We start from the raw sequence: 20766 nt of genomic DNA, 5'->3' as shown, positions 1-20766 counted from the left end.
GAAAAGATAGGGAAAGTCAGAACTAAAGCCTTGAACGTGATCTCTTTGTGTATGGGGAGCAAGTGCAGTTCTCTCAGATGTGAGGAGACGGATTGATGTCGCAACATATTCAAAACGAGTCTTTCGGTAACGCTGTGAACTATCTGCAACCTTTGGATTAGATATTTAAGGAGCCGTTAATGAAGGGAATTCCCGTAGTTAACTCTTGCTATGATTAGTGCATGGTTTACTGTTCTGCAACTGCAAGGTGGAAGAATATCCAGTATTCTAGTTCAAGTTTTCAATTGAGTCAAGGAAGTGGCAGATACAGAAACCATTAGAGGTTTAAAGGAGAGATCCTGATCAAATTTGATTCCAAGGTTTCTAACCATCTTAGGTGAGATAGTTGTTTTACCTACGTCTGTTGAACACAAGGATGACCAGATTGAATTGGGTTTGCACACTATCAAGGTCTTTCTTTTCTCAGAGTTTTGCTTGAAATAGAAGTTAGACAGGCCTTAAAGTGCTAGCGAGAAACAAATGTTCCTGTCAGTGGAAAGGATCAGATAAGTATCATCAGCACTGATATGATTTTGAGCCCATAGGACTTACTGGTAGTAGTAAATCAAACTATATAGACTCCTTTTTAATGATCATGTGAAATCCTGCTATGTCATCAGGAGGAGTCTAGAGGCATTGGTGCTGGACAATCCGGTGATGGAGCCACATATTCCATCCCTTTAGGGTTTCCAGGCAAAGAGATTCTTGTGTAATGCTTGTCGTTGTGTCATGCTCATCATCATCGGAGGTAAAACGTACATGGGTTGGTGTAAGACAAAGCAGAAGGACGTGGCAATTTATTTGTAGATACAACCTATGCATGTAGTTCTGCAAGTTGAGGACCAACAAATGCCCCCTGTGGAGTTTGACTTGGTGTACCTTGTGCTTGGTCTTTATCTGGAAAGCATTTACAGTAGTCAGCCATGATTAAACTTAAATCAGGTAGCAACGCTATTGGGATTTGAACTAGTTCTGAATTAGGATACTAACAGTCTTCATAGTACGTTTCATACTCCTGATGCAACTGCAATTGGCACTGAGATGGCTGTGATTCTTCACCAAAGGGTTCATTAAGACATTGGTTGCTATAGTTCATTGTGTCCCTTCACGAGGTTCTGTGAAAGGCCACTCCATAATATTTTAATATTCTTGACATTTAACCCCCCATTGACCAGGGCTATGTGCGTAGGCAAATGGCCTTTATCTCTAAACCACCAGTGTCCAGCAATCTGCAAGGTGAAGGTGGATGTTCTCATATTTTGATTGTGATATGTCTTCTAACAGAATTCCAGTATCTGAGATAAGAGACTGCCGCTGTAAAAAGCTCCTCAACCAGACCGATTCAGTCATCTATGGATGTTTCTCCAACAGAGGTGCCAGACGAGTGTCTTGTCAGCGGTGATGTCAATGGAGCTCTCGACTAATGTGTCAACTATGGATATCCCATCTACTATGGCATGGTTGATGGCTTCTTTCCAGCAACTGTCATCAATGAGGGCTTCTTAGTTTCCTCCTTTACAGGTGTTGGCAACACCAGTGCTGCAGACAAGGACGCTGATGGGGGTCAATGATGGTAGATGTTTCTTGCTCAAACTAACTTTCCCCTGTGCTGTATTCTTCAATGAAGGTAAGATGATGGTGGAAATGGTATGCTTTGATGCTCCGTAAATGGAGCTTAACAGGAACCATGGCTTCCTCCAAGGGTTGCCTCTAGTGTAAGTTTAGGCTTTTTATGAATCTGCAGAACCTCAGGAGATTAGCTGCACTGCTTGGATCGCTTCTCAGCTTGTTCTGATGTAGAAAGAACCTCTACTTTTAAGACCGTTTCAGAGAGTTTTTTTCTTTAGAGTGTAACCGCTTATGGGCATTTTTTATGCCTTTGAGAAGAGCTTGATTTTTTATTTAAGGCAATTTCCTCTCTTGATTTTGAAGCCACAATAAAATACATCACAGTTTTTGTAGAAAACTCTTCATGTTTTACTGCCTTTTAGTTTGTGAAATGGATGGAGGCATACATGCCTTATGAGGACCATCTGTATTTAGCTTCGCCACATGAGCCACAGAGTCTAAAAAGTTTATTTTTGACATCTATCATGCTGAAGGATTTAAAAGATGTAAAGCTTCTTCAATAATTATATAAGGCAACTAACCAGTATCACAAAACGGAATAAAAAAAAACTCCGTTCACACACAAGTAGGAGAAATCTGAAGGATGATGGTCTCTGAGGGTGTGGTCTTCAGACTGATTGTCTCTGACTGGGTGAGCTTTTTTTAAAGACATTAAATGACGTGACTATGCGACTAAAGAGTAGTTAGTCCAGCATTAATGCTGTATTTAAAATGGAACTACTATTGTAATGTTAAAATGGACATTCCAGCTCAATGATGGAGATGATTTAAGCATGTGAATTTATGAAAGATCCAACACTTGAGAACAAACAATGTACTAGAAAAGCAGATTAGCACTGTGTTGAGAATCCCTGCTCCTCATAAAATGTAACGAAACCTGTCATTCTACTGCTTTATGGGATTATGCTGAAGTTAAAGTACTGCCTTAAACTAAAAGTGACAAAACGGAATTTGAGTCTGCAATCTGAATCCACCTCTTGATTACATTCCTTTTAAAAGAACAAAACTACAGTTTATAAATTGATGTACATGTAATTTTAACTAAAAAAGGCAGCAAAATCTATAGGTAGCATATTTACTTCTGAAAGACTGGTTTCCTCTTTGGGATATGTTTTTCACACAACCCTGTGCACTGACAGAGGCATTCATAATTTATGAACATTAAAGATGCCATAATCTAGAATGAGACATTCACCCACTGCAAACCCAATGCCCTACATATACCTGCATGCATCATGCATTTTGTCAGCACCAAATTAAATCTGTAGGGACAGATTTCACAGGAAGTGCACATTTTGTTTCAAATCAAAAGAAACACAAAGAATGTTTTTGCTCTCATTATATTTATATCAGCCTTAATATAGATTATTTTACTGGTTCATGTTTACTTCCATGATGTGTTGCAATTTAACTTTGTACATCCGCACACAAGAAAAAGTTCTACAACAATCTTCTGTAGTGTTTTCAAGTGTATATATATATATATATATATACACACATACATACACATATATATATTTATATATATATTTATATATATGCGTTTTAGAGTGTTAAAAAAAATCTGTGAAGATATACCTACATAACAAAAGAAAACATTTTCTTCCCGATACCAACTTTTTACCTTGCTTTTTCTATCTGGGACACAGCTGCCTTGAAGATATGTCCTAAGCAACAATTGCCACTATCGTCATGGAAGCTGCTTCAAATTAACTCCACAGAGCGGGGCAGGAAATTCTTAGGGTCCTTTTACCAATATTATTCATGAAAATGTTATTTGTAAGAGCAGGGGATGAATGATAACAAATGCTATGATAAAAAATAAAAAAAAAGAATAAAAAAAAAAAAATCACTGTTATCTCTATGGTTCCACTCTCCTGAGTACACTGCTTGTGCTTTCACTTATCAGATGTCCTCTCGGATACTACCAAAGAGAACAAAATATAGAACTACTAAAGCTGTGGATTAATTCACTCTTCTTAAAAATTAGAAAAATATTCATGCACAGACCTAACATTTTTATATGTAGAAATAACTTAAACAGTGAATCCGACTGCATGAACTATGCCAAGGGTTGAGTTAAAGTGAAATGTTACAGGACCAGCTCATTTTCTTCCACCTAAAGATACAGCACACCCTGGGAAATAGCTATCTATACTGGCAACTTAGAACTGGTTTGTGAGGTACCAACAAATGACCTCAGGAGAGTTACTGATACACAAAAAAAAAGAAACTGTTTTCTCATTTACCTGTGTAGCTGGCCACTGCATAGACAAGTAGAGCAGGACTGTTAATGAAAACGTATCCTGTTAAATAGTTGGGAAGATAGATCATAACCAAGATTATGGAAAGGCAGGAAAACTGCACTATGTGGAAGAAATGATACTTCTGTAAAAAAAAAAATCAAGTGCCTCCTGCACATGAAAACAATGAAATGCATTTGCCTTGGGGCTAACAAACTTTTTCAAAAAATGTAAACATTTATGGAAATAAAACACCTGTATGGCAATGGCTAATGGTTAATCTCAAAAGAAAACAGCAAGGTATTGTTACCTATGAACAAGCTTTTTCAAAAAGAACTTGAACAGGCTCTACACCCATTTCTTTACACTGAAGATGCTCCACTGGAGACATCACGCTAACATATTTCAAAAGATGTTTTTTCTAGGTGGCTGCCACATCTATTGTAAAAGTAATTTCTCCAAATATTCTAGAATCGTTCTGTAGCCAAGAAAGAACTGCAAACATGCATGATTTCTCCAAAGTCGAAAAACATGTAAGCACCAATGAGACATTTTATGTACATCCATCGGGCCTAATAATATAAAGCGACACCATGAAGATGTAAGACTTTCCAGCAATCATTGAAGGTGCACAGTAGCCTATGCACATTTTACGTGAATTCAGTGTTTGTGAAATGTTTAAGATAAAGTACATTGAAAAGGGCCTCTAACTAATCATAGAGCAAGTGCAGCACGGGAGTAGGAAGCACACGCTTTTCTACAGTGGCTCTCTAAATGTACCCAACTATTCACAGTATCATCATCTGTGGTAAATGTAAAGTTTGGGAGAAATGCCCAAAACTATGACTAATACTGCCAGATGTGATGCAGTTTTTAAGACAGTGTCCATATGGCCAGCTGACCAAGACCACCACACCAATTTCACAAAAAGCCCTTCAACAATAGTCTGAAAAAAAACAATTTTAGTGCACATGGACAGAAGGTTTAAAGTCGTAATTGCTTGATAAAATTCTGTCAACTTGCACATTCCTAAAATTGCTGGGATCAACAAAAATGCCAATTTTATTGCAGAGAAGGAGGAACAGAAAGTGGGATTCTGCACATAGAGCCAATAAAAAACAAATTCTGTATATTTGTAGATTCTTCTCTTTGCTTCACAGTTTCCAGAAAAAAACAAGGTTGGTTTCATTGCAAAAGATACGGGAGAGGATGCCTTCACCTAATAAAGATTAACCTACATGGCCTTGTTGTTAGAACTGAAATGACAAACGATAAATTCATTCCATTCAAAGGACAGTGTTCACATCTAAACTGAAAAAAGCAGAAAATACTAAATTTGATTTCAGAAGACCAAGTAACATGCTGCAGATTTCATGATTTTGAATATTACATATGTAGAAATTTGCTACTACAACTTGGCAGTGAGAGCATTTGCTAAGTATGGGGAAGAAACAGTGATGAGACAGAAATGAATGCTACAAGTGAAGAAAAAAGAGCTATGGAAAAGAAAGCTCAAAGTTCTGTCCGGGAGTCTAAGGAAATGGGTGTAAACAAGGAACACTAGGACTGTCTTTGGTAGCAAGTCCCAAAAACCCAGAAAGATTGATTGTGCACGTTTGTTGCATTGTGAAAGGCCTCATTCTGATAAAGTGGTTCCAGAAGTTTTGTTATTTGTATTGCTATAAATATTTGAAAAGTCACAATGACAGGAAAGAGACAGCCATTATAAGTTGTATGTGCGAAGTACTATAGCTCTATAAATAATAAAAAAAACTATGACCACCAGTGATCACAAGACCGAGACCAGAGTTAACATTTCCACAAGAATATTCCTCTCCGTTACGGAAGTAGTTTCCTTAATGGCATGCAATTTGTCAGCCATATATGGGAGATGAACAAATGAGTGCCTGCTCTTGCATCATCCAAGTGGGGAAGGAAATAACTTAGGTCATTAGACCTTTATTAAAGAAAATGTCAAGGGAAAAACTTTCCCATAAAAATAAACCAGTAGTATACTTGTTTTCATAGTTAACAATTCCTTTGGCTAACAGCTCAACCAAAAACCAACTTCATATCTAAACTCTAATGTACTGGGCCTAAGAACAAGTATGTCCATCACATTCAGAACTCCTTTTTGGCTATACTTTTGTACCAGGCACACCTTTTCACAAACCAAAATCTCTCCAGTTCTTTTATGCAGAAAACTAAAAAGGGACCAACTAGGATTTGGTAACCAATGGTCATTCACAAAGCACGGTTTCATGGCAGAACCCTTTCATAATCAGTATGTTCTGTTTGCTCTTGCTGTATCAGACTTTTCTCTAATCTACCAGAGAGCACAGAACAACGAAATATCGGGGCATAGACTGCGCAGCTCACACCAAGCACCATCCTTCTCAGAAGACATGGCTCACAATCATCCTTTTGAGAAGGTATGAAAGAAATCTCACCAGCAAAAGAAGTACAAATCACAACATCATTTCGGAGTTTCATCTGCAGTTTCTGCTAAGGAGGACAATCTAAGAGGAAACAATTAGATTTTTACTATATTCTTCAGGCATCCCCACTCTGTTCCAATTGCACAGTAGCCTGATGGCACAAAAAGACTGTGTTGTTTGGACTTTGGATTTTTAGACATATTACATACATGCAGGTTTAACACACTCCCTCTGCTTTTGCAGACAGAAAGACTACATTTTCTTCAACCATGTAACCCACTGCGTTTACAGTACAAATTCAGAGCATCATACAGTCTAAAGATGGCCACAGTCATTCTTCTGAAATGTTTCTATTGCATTCAGAGTCTATAGCATCATTTCACAGTTTTACTTCCAAACTTTCTTTGTCTCAGCTTTTGAACAGGGTCTTTAGAATGGACACGCTGGTGGTTTACAAGATGCTGCTTCTGGCTGAAACCTTTCCCACATTCACTGCAGCTGAAAGGTTTCTCACCAGTGTGCCGTCTCTGATGCCTTGTCAGATTGGTCTTCTGATTGAAGGTTTTCCCACAATCATTGCACTTATATGGTCTCTCTCCTGTGTGTTTTCTCTGGTGGATAAGGAGAGAAGAACGCCAATTGAACTTCTTCCCACATTCATTGCAGATCAGCTCCCTTTCTTCACGGGGGACTTTCGGACGAGGGTTACGCTTTCTTTCTAGCCCAAAGACTGCCTCACTTTCAGGACAGTCACTCTCTCCAAAGTGAGTTCTTCTATGAGCAAGGAAGGGCTGCTTGTGACTAAAATATTCACCACATTCAGAGCAGTAATATCTCCGCTTTCCTATAAAACAGTTTGGGGTGGTGAGGAGGTTTGAGCTCTCCTTTAACCTCTCCACCCATTCTGTCCAAGAAATTGGTTTTCCACCTTCCTGAGTTTTAGGAGGTATTTTATCATCAACATTTTCACCATTTTCATTTAGTCGATGTATAGAGTGTAGTCTCTGGTGCTTTAAGAGATTAGGCTTCTGGCTGAAGCTTCGCCCACATAAACTACAGGAATACGGCCTCTCTCCAGTGTGTGTCCTGTGGTGTATAATTAGGTTTTGTTTGCAAGTAAAACTTTTCCCACAGAGTGTGCAGGGAAATGGTTTTTCACCAGTATGAATTCTTTGGTGAGTAATGAGAGTTTGCTTCTGAGAAAAGCTTTTCCCACACTGCTCACATGGGAAGGACCGATCCTGTGAGTGAGTTTCCTGATGTGTTAAAAGATTGGTCTTACGACGAAAGCACTTCCCACACTCGCTACATTTGTACGGTTTCTCTTCGACATGAATTTTTTGGTGGGAAACCAAGTGTTGCTTTTGGATGAAACTTTTATCACATTCCGTACAGTTGAATGGCCTCTCCCCTGTATGATACCTACGATGTCTCAAAAGATTAGGCTTTTGGTTAAATGTTTTTCCACAATCAGGGCATGAAAAAGGCCTCTCACCGGTATGGGTTCTCCGGTGGCCTATCAAAGCTTGCTTTTGAGAAAAGTGTTTTCCACATTCATGGCACTGATAGGGTTTTTCACCAGTGTGGACCCTCTGGTGGTTGGTTAACGTTGACCACCAATGGAAGCTTTTGCCACAAATGTTACAGATGAACTCTCGCTGACCTGGAAATGCTTTCATTTTTCTCCGGAAGAAACCTTTCTTCTCACTTTTCATGTGTTTTCCAAGCAACATACTAAGGTTTTGCTCTGAGCCCACATCTACCCCACCTTCAATTTTCAGATACAATGCTTCTGCAGCATGATTTCTTTGGTGTTTTACAAGACTTGCCTTTTGCTTGAAGCTTTTTCCACATTCAGTACAAGGGAAAGGTCTTTCTCCTGTGTGAGTTCTTAGATGTGTCCTCAAATGTGGCTGCTGGATAAAGCTCTTCCCACATACTGTGCAAGCGAAAGGCCTCTCACCTGTATGGATCCTCTGATGAGTTATAAGAGTTTGTTTGTGGTGGAAAACTTTGTGGCATTCAGAGCATGGGTAGTCCTGTTTAACCAGAGGGGCTCTTGGTCTCCTGCTAACTCTTTTCTGCTGGCATTTAATCCAGGCAAATGGTTTTACATCTTCCCCTTCAGCTACCTCTTCCTTCACACACGTACCACATACACACACTTTTTCCCCCGTATGGATCCTTTGATGCTTTTTCAGGCTTGCGTTTTGACTGAAACTTTTTCCACATTCGTTGCAAGTATAAGGCTTCTCTCCAGTGTGCCTTTTTCGATGTGTGATGAGATTTGGCCTCCATCTGAAACATTTCCCGCACTCGAGGCAGGCATAGGGCTTCTCTCCTGTGTGAATTCTCTGGTGAGAAATTAGAGTTTGCTTCTGGGTAAAGTTCTTTCCACAATCAGTACACCCAAACCGTCTTCCCCCCGTAATAGGCTCCTTAAACACAATGAAGTTACCTAAAATCTCACTGCGCCTGCAGGGCTTTTCACCAGTATGAATTTTTTGATGGGACACAAGATGCTGCTTCTGAATGAAGGATTTCCTGCATTCAGTACAGTGATAAGGTCTCTCTCCGGTGTGGTTTTTCCTATGCCTTAAAAGGTTAGGCTTCTGATTAAAGCTTTTTCCACAATCAGGACACCTATAAGGTCTCTCTCCAGTGTGAATTCTCTGGTGACTTGTTAAAGCAGACCACCAACGAAAACTTTTCCCACAGACATTGCATATGAACTGCCTCTCACCTGAGCGGGACCTTGGATTTCTTCGTACAGAAGAAAAGAGATAGGATCGCTCCCTAGTATGATTTATCTGGTGCTTTACAAGGTTGGACTTCTGTGTGAAACTTTTACCACATTCAGTACATGAAAAAGGCCTCTCTCCAGTGTGAACTCTTCTGTGTGTCTGCAGATGCTGCTTCTGAATGAACTTTTTCCCACACTCCGTGCACTGAAACGGCCTCTCACCTGTGTGAATCCGCAGATGGTTTATAAGGATCTGTTTGTTGCTGAACACCTTCACACATTCAGTACAATTGTACGTTTTTTTCTCCTTTGGAGCACAGAGTCCATGCTCACCCCGAATTCGCTTGACTTTTTCTTTACCTTCTGCGGTGTGTGTCCTTTGGTGGGTTCTAAGATTTGCCTTCTGGCTGAATCTTTTACCACACTCTGTGCATCCATAGGGTTTCTCACCAGTGTGAGTTCGGGTGTGCGTGATGAGGTTCTGCTTACAACTAAAGCGTTTCTCACACACTGTACATATGTAAGGTTTTTCTCCTGTGTGAAGCCTCTGGTGGGTGATGAGATTGGGCTGCTGCCGAAAACATTTTCCACATTCCTTACATTTATATGGTTTCTCTCCTGTGTGGATTCTCTGATGTGTTTGGAGAGAGTGCTTCTGGCGGAAGTGTTTCCCACAGTCAGTGCAAACAAACTGACCAGGCAAGTTCCGCTGATGTTGTTGCAAGATTGCATTTGTGATTTCCCGAAAACTGCTATCCAATTCAGTCAATTCTTCAAACTGGAATCTCAAGTTTCCTTCTAGGGGATCAGTGGCAGTCTGATGGTTACTTCCATGTATGTTCTGGTTTGCTGCTGGATAACAATTTTCTGGAAGTTCCTGCAATGTTTTTAGCAGGTCTTCCTGCTGAAGAAAGGAATCTTCATCTTGTTCCGCCCTCACGTCATTTTGTGACACTTGACCTGCGAAATTTAAAACCAAGAAATACAACCATTATTTTTACTTGCGAAATCTACAAAGAAAACACAACTTTAAACTGTAATGAGGTTAAAACAAATGAACAAGCGGGTATGTGAGTGGGCAAACCAAGGCATAATATCCAGGTATGTGTAGTATGTTTCAGACATTTGAAGGTCATCAAGGAGTTAGGCAGCAATGTACCAAATTATAGAAGTCCTTCTCAACATACAGTAAAATGCATCCATCAATAAATCATTTCTCCCACCAGATTGCTAAAGGATTAATTAAGGTGTATATTCTAGAGGGCATATTGGCCCTGAAAGAAGGTGTATACTGGCCTGTTCTGGTTGAAAGGCCACATATTTCAGAATTCAAGAACTGAGAAAGCGACTATAACCTGCAGGGGCAGGTCCTTTCAGGCTTTAGGAGTGAGGTAGAATTTATGACCGCTTGTCCTGCATATTCTGGGGGAATGTGTGCAATTAGGAGTCCGGATGAGCAGAGGTATGCAGGGCCCATGTTATGTAAGGCTTTGAATGTGTGCATGAGGAGTTTGAATATTGCTTGTTTGTGGATGGGGAGCCAGTAGAGCTCCTTGAGGTGAGGGGTAATGTGTGTATCGGGAGGGTGAGCGTGAGTTTTGTATGGTCTGATCAGTTAAATGTTGATGCTGGCTTATCGAGTAATTCCATAGTCCAATTTGCTAGTCACGAGAGCCTGAATAACGGATCGTCAGGTGCTGGTAGTGAGCAGTTTAAACATCTTCTTCAGCATCTTTAGTGTGATGAAGCAGGTGGCAGCAACTTCATTGACTTGGCCAGTCACTTTTGTTTTGTTCATGTTTAACCTGTGTCAGTAGCCTTTCATTCATTCAGCATCTTCGGTCATGCAGGCAAAGAAATTAATCAGGATGCTCAGTGTCTTGTCTGAGACGAAGAGTATAAACTGGATGTTGTCAGTTAATAAGACGTTAATTTCTTGGTGCGGATGATGTTAGTGATCTAGGTTTTGTAGATTTTAAAAAGAGTAGGGGTGAGTGATGACCCTTGACAAACTAAGTGCAGCCTGGAAGGAGCATATCCATGGAAGTGCGGGTCCTTGAATGCCGGCTTTGTGTAGTTGTCAGATTAGAAAGGGGTGGGGGATGGTGTTGAGCGTGGGGTCCATGAAGATTAGGGCTGCAGTCTCTTCAGTGCCCACTTTCATAAGGATGTTGTCTGCTGTGGCGATGATGACTGATTCCGTGCAGTGGCTGGGACTTAGAGCTGTTGAGGAGATGGTTTTTGTCGATGTTGGTGGCTAGGCATTTGATGCTTATCTTCTCCAGGACTTTCGCCAGTTACAATAGCAAGGAGATTGGTCGGTGTAGTTAGCTAAAATTGTTGGGTCTGCTGAGGGTTTCTTGAGGAAGGGTGGAGAAGACTGACGTGTTTCCAAGCATCAGGGTATACGTCTTTGGTGATGGAGGTTTTTTGGATCCGGGTGAGTGGTGTGATGATGGGGGTCATCATTTGATATAGTGAGGACTGGGATCTGTGGGAGCTCTGGAATGAATGGACGGCATGGTAGTTGTGGTTTCTTCTGTGGTAATGACGAGTCAGGTGGTCAGAGTGGCCCCTCTGGAGTTTGTTGAGATAGGCAGTAAAAATTAAGGATGGGGGAGGAATGAAGGCTGGGCCACTTGTGGGTGTAGGGGGGTTGAAGTGGTCATAAATGCTGGCGATTTTGGTGCTAAAGAAAAAGCACAGCTTGGTACAGATGTCCTTGGAAGGGGTGATGCTGTGGCACTAGCTGCTAATGAGTTGAAATCATTCACAAAGGCGAAAATGTCTTTTGCACTATGGGTGCTGCCTTCCATGCAGTCTGTAGGTATGGAGCGTTTGGTGACGTAGTTCTGCTGGTGGCTGCACCAGAGGGCGGACTTGTCGATGGTCTTGTTCGTGTCACTCTGACTTACTCTCCATCTAGGCTTGAGTTGCCTGCAGTGGAGTTTGTCCGTCTTCAGCTCTTCTGTGTATATGGGTAACAGTACACAAGCGGATGTAAATTGTGTGGGTGATGCTGTACTATAAACTACAGGCCCATCTTCCTGATTGATTATATTGTTAAAGTTTTGGGGGGTGTTATATTAAAGAGGCTGACTACATGGGCGGAGGAGAAAGAGATTATATCTGATATTCAGTATGGGTTCCGCACAGGGCATTCAACTATGGCCCAATGCCTAAATCTCTATCTGATTTTGGGTAAGTACACCCTTTCACATCCTGGGACCATCTACATGGCCTTCATGGACCTTTCCTCGGCCTTTGACTGTGCCAACCGAGGAAAGTTGTGGCAGTCCATGGAGGCCATGGGGGTTGAGCAATACCTGGTGAACTTCCTAAAAGATCTACAACGAGATACTAAAGCAAATGTAAGATATACCAAAGAACTTAGGGTGACAAGACATTTTAGAACTAGTAGGGGGGTAAGGCAGGGGTGAATACTGGCCCGCTTTCTTTTTAATCTTTATATAAATGACCTTGAAGAACTATTGGCTGAGACAGGGGCTGATGTGGGACGACGAGGACTGCCCGTCCTGCTATACGCGGACGACGCTGTTCTCTTAGCCCGCACTCCGAAAGGATTACAAACCTTACTCGATGCCTTTCACGGGTTTATGGCCAGGTGAGATCTGTCCATAAACAATTCAAAATCCTATGTAATGCAGGTGGGGCAAAAAGTAAAAAAAACAGTATTCCTTTAAGGTTGATGGTATCAATGTGACTACATGTACATCCTTCTCCTACCTGGGTGTTCTCCTAGACCAACAGTTAAACTGGGCCACACTGTTGAATAAGAAAAGAGAAGAAGTTACTAGGGCCAATGCTGCGCTTTTTGGTTTTGCCGCAAGAATGGGCAATAGACCAGTGGTGGCTATGCTGAAGGTCTACCGTGCAAAGAGTATCTCAATAGCTAGCTATGGGAGTGATCTATGGGGATACTGCAACTTAAAGTGTCTCCAGGTGGTTGAAAATAAATTCCTTAAGCAGCTTTTGTGTGTACCCCAGGGGACTTCGAATATGTCTGTGCATGAAGAGACGGGCACACCGTTCATCAGTGATATCCTGTCTTTGCGACCCCCCACTTTTTGGCTACAATGTTGGCTTAACAAACACCTTGGTCTTACCCATAGCCTCTTAAAAGAGACCTTAAGCCTAGATTGTATGACCAAAATTCCTTGGATGAAATATCTTAAAACTAGCTTTAGTAGGGAGGGGCGCGCTAATTTATTTTTAAAACCAGAGGGAATCACTAGTAAAGACATAGCGTACATTAAACAATCCTTTACCTTTGCGTAAAACATTGAAAAGGGAGGAAAAGGATCTGTTGAAGCCCAATGTGCGTCTACACTTGATGCTCAAAACCTCGCCTGAAGTGGAACCTTACTTACTATGGCCATTACCAGCCTATGAGCGTTTTTTACTAATCAGGTTTAGGTTAAATTTGTTCCATTTGTTATTAGCAGTCCCAATCGGGTGTCATAAAGGGAAAGTGTTGGCATCCTGTGGCTGCGACAACCTGTCTCCACAGGATTTGCTGCACTTCATGTTTTTCTGTAAATACTATGAATTTCCAAGGGCTTTTTACCTAAAACCTATTTTAAAAAGACTGAATTTTGTACAAATTCGTCCTGCATTATTTTATTTACAACTGTTAACCGGATTGTATACCTCATGTGGCCGGTTTTTTAAAAAGTGCAATGAAGTACAGGAAATGTTTGGACACTTACAATTGAATTAGTAACCCCCAGATTGATGCTATCCTTACTGTGCAATAGTCGGAGTCAAATGTTATGAAATAATATGCATTTTACTTGGTGTATTTTATTGGAAAGTCTGTATTGTATTTTGTCTATGAACTTTTATGGTTTTGCATAAGTAAACCGAATAAAGTGTTTTGAAATTGAAATTGAAATTATGTGGGTGATGCAGGAAAACGTCTAAAAAGTTCCAATACCACTACTAAAGTTACCATTTATAGGATGCACAATGATAGGAACTTGGAGGACTGTAGCACTGACATTGAGAATGATGTGAGAGTGAGGGGTTATAGCCTTTGCAACTGTGTCTGCTTTTACCACTGTGACAGGAAAAGTTATGAATTCTTGCATCCCTTCCTGGGGAGAAAATGCCACATAAAATAACATGCCAGGAACCCACCTTTTTCATGAAGGGAAGAGAAATGGAGAGAGCAAGGAGGACCTAATCTTGGAAGAAGGAATAATGTCTGCATACGACTTGGATACCACATTTACATCCTAAGGCAGAAATGCAACAAACAGTAAGGACCAATATGGTTCCAAGGACTTTTAAAACCCCTGGCAAGGGAAAACTTGAGACTAAAACGGGGTACAGCAACAGAAAGTGAGGGACAACACCTGGTCTGCTCATTAAGGGGTTAAAGCAAAATGTTGGTAAATGGGATCTTCAAGAGCACTCCAGATAGACGATGGACCCGAGAAAATCAGTCTTATTATGTCCCAGACTAAAAACACACTCCACAAATCTTGAGAGGCGAGCAGAACAGCTATAGAGATAGATAAATGTAGAATTTACTGGTGGTGTTCACTCATTGTACAAGGTAGAACCTGCAATAAAGACAGCTGGACATACTGGGATGAAGAAAAGAAAACTGGATGAAGCTAGATAACAAGTGGCTTGAGAAATGAAAAGGTTTAAGTCTAGATCATGGGTACTCACAAACTTTCTCTCGGGGGCCAGATTTACAGAGTGGTTTGCGGCCGAGGGCCGCACCGGTGGGGGCGGGGTCGGAGGGGAGGGGGCGAAAGCAAAAAAAATTGTGACCATGAGGTTAAACACAGGTCCCTGCAGCAGACACCTTCGTCCACTGAGCTACCAGACCCAGCATACACACATCTTTCTCTCCTTCTCTCTCTCCCTCCCTCTCTCCCTGTCTCCCTCTCTCTCCCTGTGTCTCCTTCCCTCTCTCTCCCTCCATCTGTGTCTCCCTCCCTCTGTGTCTCCCTCCCTCTCTGTGTCCCCCACCCTCCCTGTGTGTCTCCCTCCCTGTCTCCCACTCTTCCGCTGTGTCTCCCTCCCTGTCTCCCACTTTCCCTCTGTCTCCCGCCCTCTCTCCCACTCTCCCTCTGTGTCTCCCTCCCTGTCTCCCACTCTCCCTCTGTGTCTCCCTCCCGGTCTCCCACTCTCTCTATGTGTCTCCCTCCCTGTCTCCCACTCTCCCTCCCTGTCTCCCTCTGTGTCTCCCTCCCTCTGTGTCTCCCTCCCTGTCTCCCACTCACTGTTTCCCTCCCTCTGTGTCTCCCTCCCTCCCTCAGTGTCTCCCTCCCTCCCTCCGTGTCTCCCTCCCTCCGTGTCTCCCTCCCTCTGTGTCTCCCTCCCTCCCTCTGTGTCTCCCTCCCTCCCTCTGTGTCTCTCTCCCACCCTCTGTGTCTCCCTCCCACTCTCTCCGTTTCCCTCCCTCCCTCTCACCTGTGTGTGTGTGTGTCAGCCCTCAGCCCGGGCAGCGACAGGTTTCTCAGCTCAAGCACACACAGCCGCCCCAAGTACTTCACGGGTCTTTCACAGGTCTTTAAAAGATCATTTAGATGTTAATGAGGCTTTGTTGAATTTCACCTCTTAGGCCCCTGCAGCTCCCCTCTGACAATACTGGAATCCCCCGGCCCCCACAGAGCAGAGTCTGAGTCCGCGCTGCTGCGGCTGTATTTGTGAACACTATTGATTTTTTTTTTAAAAACACATGTGTCTGCAAGGTCCGCGGGCCGCCCAGGAAGGCTATGAGTACCCCTGGTCTAGATCAAACATCTTCGCTGTTGATCAATGAGTGACTAATTCAAGCATGACTGATTCCTTATGAAAGTGGGAGCTAGAGACCATGAGGCCTCTACACAAATCTTTAACTAACCAGAACAAGCATTTGTAATGCAATAGGTCTCGCATTAGGAAAGTTTGAGCTATTGGTATTGTAAATGACAAATTTTTTATTTATGTGTTGGTTTTAAAAATAGCGAAAATAATAGCTTTGTCATTTACAATGGCAATAGTTATAACTTTCACAAATGTGACACCTATAGCATTTGTAATGCAATGTGTTGTATTTACGTGACTTAGATGTATTGATATTACAAATAACAATGGCTTTTAATTTTTTTAAATAATTAATACTTAAATAAAAGTTATTGTAATTTATAATAGCAATAGCTTAAACTTTTGTAAATAACTTTTGTGAAGATTATGTCCAGTGTATTTTATTGTGACGAAAATCCAAGAACAGATTGAAATATTAACAGTTAAAAGTACCTAGAAGTGGTCAACTTCATATTGTTGCCCAAAGAAATAAAAACAAAACCACCAGTTCCCTTGTAGATATGAAGCACAAAAAGTGATATTTGCCAAAAATACATTGTATAATCAGCTCAACATGTACTGGCTTCTGTAGGTCAAGGAAGGCCACTCACACATGAGCATGCTATTACAGATATAGGCGAGTTTCTCCCGTTTTTAGTGGACAATGCATAATGTGCACATCAGGCGAGCAGAATGCCATGGGTAGGGTGACCAGATGTCCCGGACGTATTTATTTATTTATTTAAAACACTTACTAAGCGCACTGTCACCTTGCAGGCATCCTGGCGCTGACTAGTTCAGAAGAAGTGGACGGTGACTGGGAGGGCGTGAACTTTCAGGTAATTGCCTTGGGAAATAACCAAGTTTTAATCTTTCTCCTGAACGGGAGAAGTTCCATAGTTTGCCTAATCTCACAATCTCTCATTTGCTTTAGTCCTACTTCTATGTTTGTGAAATGTTTTGTTTTTCAAATTCTGTTCACCCTAGCCATGGGTCAGTAGAGTAGGGAACTGCTGGACATCTTCAACTAGGCTATCCCCAAAGGGTACCCACAAACCGTGCGGCAAACACAGAAGCTCTACTCAACACACATGTTGTTGAAAACAACAGCTATACAGCTCTGGCTTCACAAATCAAGCCTCGTGATGCCTTGTAGTTGTTCTCTCCAAAGAGCATTTTACGGAAGTTTCACACATCATTTGCTTTGCATAAATTATCCCGAAACCCCGACTGAGGCTGACGTATAAGTAAGGAAAAAATATCAATCAAGCGTCACGTTTATAACAAGCGCTCCAGGCAACTAATAAATGTAAGACATCCCAAAGTGATCAAGCCCTTATCAACATCAGCTTTTCATTAAGCATTAGCCCGCCTGAGCAAAGCCGCCTAGCCCGCGGCACCCGGGAAGCACGGCTGATGGCAGCGCGCATACATTTTCTGTCTGAATACAGGGCTGTAATTTCAACAGCTTGAGGTTGTGGAATCTGCCCGTTGTTTTCATTTTCAGAATTTTCACACATGCAGGTGAGCGTGTAAGAATATTGGCTGCTCAAATAAGAGGGTTAATGGGGGGCAGAATGTAAACAAAGCAACATGTTTAATCCTTGTCAAACAGCGATTTACACAAATTCACTGGTGAAGCGACATATGCATTTGAACTTTAATAAATGGAAAAACTCACACAAAAAAAAGCTGGTAGTGCGCCAATTTTTGAGACAAACTACACACAAAACCATCTGTCAATCAATGCATGTTGCCATGTTCCACGCAGCGCAACAACTAAACACCGCAGAGTGGGACGGCAGCAGGTGCAAACTTCTTATCGATGGTGAAGCTAAAGCCATCGATGCTGAACGTGGCGCTGCGGCACTTCTTGAAGCCTTCCTTCCTGCTTCTCGGCTCCGTCATGTTGGTGCCCGCCGTGCCCTGCGACGGCAGTGACTCTCCCCTTCTCTGCGCAGGGCTGGCAGTCAGCAGGAGCCCTGCGGGCGGCTGTGCCCACTCTCCAAATCGCGCTTCTCCGGCGCTGTGAAGCGCGCAGCGGCTGCGAGTCCCCGCCCCGAGCAGAGTCTGTCACCGACTGCCACCCGCAGGGAAGCCGGACTTCAGCAACTGCTCGGGGACCCCAGGAAAGTGCGCTCGGATGGCAATTAGTGCAGCGCGCACGATGTGATCGGGGCAAAAGTGCGGCGCGTGTGCTCCTCCGTTCTGATGGAGCGGAGGAGGCTGCCCGAGCGTATGTTATTTGACAAACACAGCCCATGCCTTCTTAGTAAGCAGACACATGGAACACTGCAGGCATTAGGCCACATCGCTTCCCAGTTAGAAGGCAGGCTAAATATAAACACCCTAAATACGGCCATTGCACGTCGCGATCAAACACTGCAGAGGCCGTTGTTGATGTTTTCTACACAATTCCACAAGCATTATTCAGAACCAACAAAAGGCCATTACACGAGCCAACAGTACAACTTCGTGGCTTTGTGATGTATTTTTCATATTTATTATTCGACAGCACAGTCTCGTGCACACAGGTACAATAGAATGAAAAACCAGGCAGGCGACAACGGGGGCTCATGCATTCATAAATGAGCCAGCGCTGAGGGGCGCTCAGCCAATGGCGTGCTAGCAGGGCGGAGTCCCGGAAGCGGCCAAAGGGCAGGGGCTACGAATCCTGCTCAGCCGCCGTCCTGCCCCGCCCGTGCACCGCAGCCGCCGTTCCCGCCGCACACCGCAGGTCCCGCCGGAGCAGCAGAAAGTTAGCAGGCTGGAAGTTGTCAGCCTGTCCCTGTTCAGGAGCCCCTGGCCGCGTCGCCCCCGTCCCCCCATCCATCGGGAGCCGAGGACCCGGCGATTGTCCCCAACAGCAGCGGCGAGGAGCTTGTGTGTGTGTGCGCCTGCGCCTGCGCGTGTGTGTGTGTGCATGCATGCGTGAGTGTGGCTGTTGCGTGTGTGTGTGTGTGTATGTGTGTGCATGCGTGAGTGTGGCTGTGTATGTGTTAGCCACTTGCTGAGAATGTGGGATAGGAGATGTCCACGGCGCCGGGCTGGGCGTGCGCGCCCACGAGGTGAAATCGCCGAGGGCTTGCGCGTGCACATCCCCGGTCTCAGATTCCCAGGAAGTGGCCAACAATAGATACTTCTAGATACTTCGCTGGACGCAATGCTTCGCATTGCTACACCAGCTCGACCTAAAAACCGGTGTAGTCCAAGTTAAATAATTGGGTACAGTTTAACACTTGTGTCCCAGGGCTTTCAATACTGCAGGTATTTAAAAAGGATAACTATTTACTTTCTTTATTCTCCAGACTCTCCATCAGCAGTCAGACTTACTCTAGGACATGGCAGTAGTGCTGGAGTTCGAATACAGAGCAATCAACCATAATAAAATTAACATATTAGTGCATTTCATTTTTACACAGAAGCATTCTTCGGTTACATATAGAAAAGGTGTGTCAGCTAAGAATAGATAACAGAAAAACATAGGGTTCTAAAATTTTCTGGTGATTGGAAAAGCTCAACATTTTCACAAGTGCGAGATGAAAAAGTTACTTACATCAGTAACAATATTTCTGGTGGGTAAATAATCCTCCTGCAGATTCCTCACATTATAAATGCACCTTTAGTGTTGCGGGCGATTTAGGCCCCCACACTACAAAATGACCCCTCCCCGCCGGACGCACAGCGGGCGCGCCGTTGGCGCGCCGGAGGTGCGCCAGTGGTAAGCCTGTCTGCGCCAGGACGGGTCTAGGGTCAGGTAAAAGGGAAGCATCCCATCAGATGAGGCTATCGTATTCCAGGGAATTCTTGTGCCAACTTAATCAGCCCCTTCAGCCCCTATGCACTCAATCCATTAGAGGTGAGTCTCGTTGCACCCACTGTTCTCACTGTTCATTCAAACTTATCCCGGCCAAGACCAGTCACTACCCCCAGACGGTCATTAACATGGCCCTGATTAACTGCAGATCCCTGCCCAAACATGCCCAAGAAATTCATATGCTCCTGGAAGAGCATCAACTGGAGATTCTGTTTCTTACCGAGACATGGCTCGCCCCCGACCCTGACTCAGATATTGTGCAGGCTTTGCCTCACGGCTTTCTTATACAACACCTGGATCGACCTAAGGGTAGGGGAGGAGGGATAGCTGTCATTTACAGAGACCATCTTTCGTGCAGATTTTACGACAGCCCCTGACGGACTGCGAAAATGTGCACTTCACCATCCAAATATCCCCACGCAACTCCCTATCAGGAGTTCTTATCTATCGCGCACCAGGAGCCTTGGGACAGTTCTGCAGTTCACTCTTGGAATCCTCCTTGGCTATGGCCAGCACCCTGCCCAATTTCCTAGTCCTAGGGGACCTTATTGTCCACTTCGATAATAGTAAGGACGATACTGCCGCAGAACTGCTCTTAGACCTGGCAGCCCATCAACTTCACCTACAAAATGACCAACCCACGCATACTCTTGGGCACTTGCTTGACCCCATTTTCTGCAACATTCCTGACCTCAAAGTGAGAGCACCCATTCCAGTGCCTTGGTCCGACCACCTGCTTATCCCCTTTAGGTGGCGGATCCCGACCACTCCACCTCCCAACCAAGCACCTGGTAGACTCTCTCGTCCTTGGGCCAAACTAGACATCGGCAAATGGAAGCAGGTACTGGAGCATTCTAGGCCTCACCATGAAACTGACCCTGATACAGCTGATGCTTTGTTTTCGTCTTGGATTGAAAACTCCCTCGATACTGTCCTCCCAAAAAAAACGTATCTGAAACCGAGGAAAAAAAACACTTCTCCATGGTTCACACACGAGGTTCGCCTCCTAAAAAAACTCTGCAAGAGATCTGA

General features: G+C 43.3%; 1 protein-coding gene across 3 annotated transcripts in view; it reads right to left on the bottom strand.

The window, feature by feature from the left end:
• Positions 1 to 5838: 5838 nt before the first annotated feature.
• The window catches only part of LOC144783957 (uncharacterized), a 223005-nt gene continuing 208077 nt past the window's right edge, over positions 5839 to 20766 (bottom strand). For all 3 annotated transcript variants that reach the window (XM_078662686.1, XM_078662687.1, XM_078662685.1), the window contains one exon: positions 5839 to 10052. In XM_078662686.1, coding sequence (XP_078518812.1) covers positions 6724 to 10052 — 3329 coding nt within the window. In that variant the 3' untranslated portion in view covers positions 5839 to 6723. The remainder of the gene's footprint in view (positions 10053 to 20766) is intronic.

Source organism: Lissotriton helveticus, chromosome 10 (genome assembly GCF_964261635.1).
Source record: "Lissotriton helveticus chromosome 10, aLisHel1.1, whole genome shotgun sequence".
NCBI lineage: Eukaryota > Metazoa > Chordata > Amphibia > Caudata > Salamandridae > Lissotriton > Lissotriton helveticus.
Note: the sequence above shows the minus strand (reverse complement) of the source record. Positions and strands in the feature narration are given on the sequence as shown.